This window comes from Cupressus sempervirens, chromosome 4 (genome assembly GCF_028749045.1).
Source record: "Cupressus sempervirens isolate cs-2001-9-10 chromosome 4, ASM2874904v1, whole genome shotgun sequence".
Classification (NCBI taxonomy): domain Eukaryota; kingdom Viridiplantae; phylum Streptophyta; class Pinopsida; order Cupressales; family Cupressaceae; genus Cupressus; species Cupressus sempervirens.
This window is the reverse complement of record NC_143121.1, coordinates 154,181,208-154,188,045: the sequence shown is the minus strand read 5'-3', so window position 1 is coordinate 154,188,045 and position 6,838 is coordinate 154,181,208. Positions and strand designations below refer to the sequence as shown.

The 6,838-nt window shown below is 34.8% G+C and overlaps 1 protein-coding gene across 1 annotated transcript in view; it reads right to left on the bottom strand.

Moving 5' to 3' along the window:
* Positions 1-2,997: 2,997 nt before the first annotated feature.
* The window catches only part of LOC149560436 (lon protease homolog 1, mitochondrial-like), a 185,453-nt gene continuing 181,612 nt past the window's right edge, over positions 2,998-6,838 (bottom strand). Inside the window, exons 18-20 of the mRNA XM_089824679.1 lie at positions 5,094-5,354; positions 3,923-4,441; positions 2,998-3,743 (exon numbers count right to left, since the gene is read on the bottom strand). Of these exons, the coding sequence (XP_089680805.1) occupies positions 3,558-3,743; positions 3,923-4,441; positions 5,094-5,354 (966 nt within the window). The 3' untranslated portion in view covers positions 2,998-3,557. The remainder of the gene's footprint in view (positions 3,744-3,922; positions 4,442-5,093; positions 5,355-6,838) is intronic.

The window sequence follows — 6,838 nt, the reverse complement described above, 5'->3', positions numbered from 1 at the left end:
GCCCCTATTACCATCTTGCGAAGCTCTTTCACAAAGTTGATCACCGCCTTCTTCCAACCATAAAGAATTATTCTCTTTCACCATTATTCAAATGTAGGATTGATCATTGAATGCCATTGCATTAAAGTCTGCAACAAGAATTATTTCACATTTACTAAATAAAAAGATTTATTTTATTGATGCAACCACATCTTCACTACCTAAGTTACTTTTTTAGTAGAACTTTAAGAGCTTTTTATAGCAAAGTAACAAGCAATCAATCTGAAAATTCTCTCATTCACAATTATTTTCAGCAATATGTATTGTTTATTCGGGTCTTCTTATTCAAATTTTTACCATGCCATACCACCTTTGTTTTATAAACATTGTTACTATGCGCATTATTTGTTTCATTCTCACTATTCCAAACTGCAAATTTCTTGAGACTGTTAAAATCTAGGACTATGCAACCATCATGCTTGTGTGTTTCAACAAGAATAATAATATCCTTCCCCTCTGTTATAGACTCCACCCCAAGTTCTCTTCTCCATGGATAGCCTCTATAGTTCCAACTTACTATACACAAATGATCTTCTGGGGCCCCTATTTCCTATTTCTTATTTACAAAATGTTCATTGACTTGAACTTTTTTCATTTTTCAGCCATGCCCACTTTCCCTCATTTCTTGTTGATTTTACTTTTACCGATTCTTTCCTTTTTCATCTTCAGAAAAGATAAGATCATCTAGATAAAGCTATGCTCCTCTAAATAGCCTTCTATTTCTAAGGATATTTTTTTATGCTCTAGATTTCTCAAGGCAACTCACATGTGCCTATCCCTTCATCCAACCTCTTTCTTATTTGCTTGTTGGATGCCACCTATCCATTTTAACTTATCAATAAGAAAGTCCATTGCAAGAATGTGCGTTTTCATTTTTCTCTTAAGTCTTTCAGCCCTTTGATAATGATATATGTAACCTTGTAGTGTTTTTCCTGTATTAATAAGCAGCCCAAAGCAAAGGGAATGTCCATGTTTGTTATGTTCTCTCATTTGAATTTTGATTTGTTCCTTAATCTCATTTTGTTTGTTTGTTTGATAAACCATTTACCACCTGTGACCAAGATTTGGTTGCTTCTATCTTGTTCCTTTAATTGAGATTATTTAGATTCTATGTCTGCCAAAGCTGATTGGATTTCTTTCAATTGTATGGTGTCCACTTCTTTTTCTTTCCTCCTTGTTACTAGTTGTTTCAATTCTTGTTTTATGGTATCAAGTTTTTGTAGTCCTATTATCCATTTTGATCTGCATATTAGAAATTCACTCTTTAAGATTCTTGTTCTCTTTCTATTTTGCTTATGTACTCTGTCTTTGTATACCGTGTTCTCTGCCCAATTCCTTATTCTCTAGTTTCCATCCTCCTTTAAATATCCATGAGCTCCTCCAGGTATAGCTTCAAGGGCCACAAAAGTAGTGCTTTCATTGGATTATAATAGATTTTATTGTATTTCTATCATCCCCACTATTACCTTTGTTCATTGTACCTATATCCAGTTAATTCATATTTGACTTAGTGTTCTTGTTGGTTTCCACCTATACCTGTGATCCTTGATTATCCCTCTCAGTGCTATTTGCCTCATATTTGACTGGTAAGTCTCGACAGCAATACCATCATTCTCTGTAAAATCATTGTGAAACCTTTCTTATTTGTTTGCCTGAACTTTGGGTTCTACCTTAGCTAAAGTTCACTAATGTGACCACAGGCTCGACAACTAAGAAAATGGACTTACATGCAGCAATAAGCAGGCCTTCACTCCCACATGATATCTACCATAATCAGATTCTTGACAAATTTGGCAATACATGATCCTCATTATATCTTATTGGCAGGTTGCGCTGCAGTAGCTGAATATTTAGCTGAAGATCCAGTCATGGAGGCTAGCTACAACAGAAGAAAACTCTAGTGTCAACAAACCTCAATACGAATATAAATCTCAATGAACAAATTGAAAGAGGAAATGTTCAGGCTATTGCAATAGCCCTTGTATGAGTTCAAGGTTGAATACTGCAGCTGGTCCTGTAATAGAAAGTTTGAAAATTTCTTGCAAGGGAAGAACCGGCCAGCACACATAAAGCACAATCCTGATGCCTTACTTCCTGCCAGCTAGAAGCAAAGGCAATGAAATGTTCAAGGATGCCAATCATACAGAACAATACTCAAAAAATTTACCAGAAGCAATCTAAACATTCTATGAAGTGTGCGAATCATAAAACCCAATGCTGTAATGAGTCCTGCAAGCATTTGAAACTGATGATGTTCATGGCTAAGTTTTACAGTTCACGAGAAAAATATCAAATACCTTAGGGGATAAAATTAGTACAATAGGGAATTACATTATTTATAAAGCCTAGTTAACAACCATAGCAAACAAAAATATCACACAGAAAGGACAAAAGGGGGAAGGGAGAGAAGCGTGGGATCTCTCATATTTGCCTTCCAAATTAAAGCCAAAAAAACACTACCAGTTCAAGAAAAATATACCACCATAACTTATAGTGCTTTCATACACGGTCATTAAGAATCTTCCAGTTAATTATTGCAAAAAGTTGTACTCCATAATGAATGAATTTCATTGCTCAACAATGTCGTGCTTTTCTTATTTTTTATAACTTAAAATAAATTAATCGTGTTATTGATATACTCTTATTTATATCAATAATCGTTTTCTATAGCTCATAAACTAGCATATGCATTCGTCTTGGTTAAGATGGTGATTCACCAAGATTAACATGTTTCACACTTTCTTGTATGAAACACTGTGTCTAGCAATAACTCCAGATTTGGTTGCTCTGCAACTTATAAGGCAATCAGCATTTGCCACATGACATGATTTTCATTTGCTTCAAAATAAAGGCTAGAGAACATCTTTAAAAGAATAGGGTAATAAATTTAATTCTTGTAAACTTAGTATATATATTCAATTGCTGTACAAGTTACTGCACATAATCAAGGAGAGTACATATTCAAAACTTTCTTGAAATTTTATTTGAAACCAAGTCAGAAAAATATGACAGTAGAAATTGTGAAAGGCAAATGGGTAGGCCTCCTTTCAGATCAAGATCAGTTATCTGATAACCCACAAGGAGACACAAACTTACTTGTAATTTGTTATATTCTCTCTCTCTCTTGAATTTTTGAATAATTTATTCTGTCAAGTCCATTGACAGCTGTGCAGAAAAAAATTGCTAGAATTGATACTCAGGTAGGGAAATGTATGGAGATGTGTAAGTCAACAAAACTGTATGAGACTAGAAAAAATCTTGGCAGAAGCAATAGAATAACAGATTTGAGATTTATAATTTAAATGAAACATGGTTGACTTGACTCAATCCACTGCCGTTGCAACTAGCTCACAAATTGGAGGGTTGGGAATCACCTCAGATGCCAACAATGCTTTGATAAGAATACAAAGGAGGCATATAAGTGGAAAATGCCAAAATAAATGGGGAACCATGGCAGCATCATTTCAAGCCATAATCTTCTAGCTTATAGGCCTCTGCAGCAAACAAGCCATAGAATCTCACTCTTCCAATTCTTTCTCTTCCCCAAAGGCAATATTAAATATTTGACTGTACTGATCAACAAAATGAACTTCTAGGCCTTCCTTCACATTTGCAGCTAGCTCGTCATAATCACGCTTGTTTGCTGATGGGAATATGATGCATTTAATTTCACTTCGCTTAGCACCTATAGTCTTTTCCTTAACCTGAGTTTCACAATAGCATCTTCAGTTTTATTAATAAAAAGAAATAAAATATGAATAGAAAAATATAATTATGACCAGTTAACAATAAGGCCAAATTTGGTAATCAAAATACACCATTTAAACGAAACCTATCAAGAGCAAAAAAAATCATGTCACTAGAAATAGTTCACATGACTCACCCCACCAATAGGAAGAACCCGCCCTGTCAAAGTGACCTCTCCTGTCATTGCAAGATCCTTCTTCACAAACTTCTTCATTGCTAGAGAGAGCATTGATGTAATCATAGTACAGCCAGCACTAGGACCGTCCTTTGGTGTTGCTCCAGCTGGAACGTGCAAATGTAGCTTGGAATTTGCAAAGAAACTATTTTCTGGTTCTTTTTCTGCAAGAAAACTCCTGGCTACTGTGTGTGCTATCAGAGCACTTTCTTTCATGACATCTCCAAGTTGCCCAGTCAACTGCAGGCCCCCTTTACCTTCACCTTGCTCTATAAATGTCGTTTCAATGTAAAGGGTTGAGCCACCCATAGCTGTCCATGCAAGACCCATGACAACACCAATAGGTGTTTGGTCATATATTTTTTCACCGTGAAAAATTGGTTTACCCACATAATCAGCTAGATTTGATTTATCAATAACTATCTTCTCTTGTAGTTGCTCAGGTTCTGCGACCTTTGCATCAACAATTATTTCCCCATCCTGCAAAAAATACATAAGGAGTTGACGCTTTATAAGAATCAAATCCATTAACATAGGTGAGTTCATTTGCTCTACATAAAAACAATATATTTATCAGCGGCTCAACCCATAACCCAACGCAAAAACCATTAGAATTCACTAGAGAGAACACAACAATTAACTCAGTAAAAAATTTCACTGATATTTGAAATGTTCAGTATTTCAAGTTTCAACTATACATCAGTATGTTTAGCATATATTTTTTCTGCAGAATGGAAGAAACAATCTTAGGCAACAAGATTTAGGTAAATGCTGCATGTTCATTCATACTGAGGCAAAAGGCCATAATTTAGTTAGAGAATTGAAGCAGTAATGCGAAAAAGCAAAAGGATTAATGAATTCAAGCTTCCAGAGCTCAAAATTGTTGAGACAGAAAGAAAACATAATATGTATAAAGACTGCATAGAGAGTTTAAAGAAACAATGGACTTTTTATAACAGAAAACCGCTTTGCCTTGAAAGAGACAAAGGTGGGGAATGTGAGCCCCTTATAATAGTGACTAAACTAAGCTCGGACCCTCATAAAAAACAGCATGCAACTAAGTCAATTCTAGGTGAACACATAAACCATAGAAATTTTAAACATAATCATGCAAACCTTTTCAAATAAATACCTGACAAACAGTTGAAGGCTCTTTTGGGGTAGCTGATTCCTCGGCAACTTCCTTTTCCAAGGTTAATGTTTCCTTGTGGGAATCACCTTCTGGATATGGACCATCTGATTCCTCATCAACTTTGTCTTCATTTAAATCAGCAACAATTTCCTCTTTAACTGCATGCTCTGCATCAGTTGACTCCTGAAAATCTTCCTGATTGTTTCCTCCTTCAGCAGTTGTTGTGCATGTTATACCTTTACGAACCAGTTGTAAAGCAATCTGACATACCAATCAAATGTATACTCAATTACACAATCCACATATAACTAAACATTTTATATGCAACTAATAAAATAACTTGGCAAGCCATACATTTGGCCTACCCTTTTGTTTCTTTTTTTCAAAATGATATAAGTTCAAATATTTTAAAGGAAACTGCTTAGATAAATGCCTCGATGACATTTTTCCTAATTAAATGAAGGAAGCTGAAGTTGCAAAGAGAAGTGTTTATGAATACAAAAACACAGACAGATGTATTATGCTTCTATCCCTGACTACCCAGTCTAGGAAGTATTTAGGATTATTATCAACAAACAAAATCTTAAAATCTTCAAGATGAAAATTCCTTATAGCTTGGGGCCCAAATATTCACAATGTTGTCAGTGAGGAACAAAATGTATTTGTTATCAATATCTCATGAATCGTTCTGGAATATTTAAGGTACAGTCAAGGAGTAAAAACAGCAAAATTTTGAACGAGAAAGCTGTCACCAAACCATAAAACTTTCTTTATACTTCCTGAATATATCATATTTCGACCCCAGATGCATATCCCAAAAAACGTTGGAGTAGATGAAGGTCCTGCTGTCCAGCTCAAATAGATGATTTAGCTTTGCACTAATATTTTCTTATCTGCTCAATAATCCATATCCTTGCAAAAGATCAATCCGGACCACATCACAAATGCAAAAAGTACCAAAGAGAAAAGATGACAAAAACAAAGGATTTCCCAGTTAGAGTTATTATAAGATCTTTCAAATGCATAAATCTCTTAAAAAATATTAAAGAACATAAACAGATCATTTATAGATACTTATACCATAGCTGGGAAACTCTCACTCGGCAAAAACTAGCCAATCCCCCCCAAAAAAAAGAAAAGAATCGGCCAGTTTTTTAAAGACATGGGAAAAACATGGGAACCAAAAAAATAGCTTAATTTCAATTAAAAATACTTTTTTTTGCAAAATTCAATGAGAAGATACATCCAATGAGTTAATAAATGAGAACACGAAAGAAACAAGCAGAGATAAAATATATATAAATGCAAAGTGGGTGCAAAATCACATTCTCATGAGGAATGCTGATGGCAGGAAGCAAAATAAATCATTGCAATTAGTTTCTATAAAACTAGAAGTAAATACATCATAGCCAAATAGTCCGAAAGTGAATTTGAACAATTTTGGCTTGCTCGAAAATAATGCTTGCCTTGGGTGTCAGCAAGTGGTTGAACTAAGTTAGTCCAGCCTCAGGAATATAGAATTGAAACCAAGTGATTTATGAGAAAATAAGTTAAAATCATTAGATAATCCTTGTTCCAATTTCAAGTTGACCTCAAATAGGCAGGGCAGGTTGTGGGAGATAAAACTGTTGAAGGCATGCTAAATCCTGAAATTTGGCCAAGCATGGAATTTCTTGAAAACCCCCAAAATCTAAAATCTGCATTTTAACTCATATGAAGTTGAAAGCTATCTCAAACATCCTGAC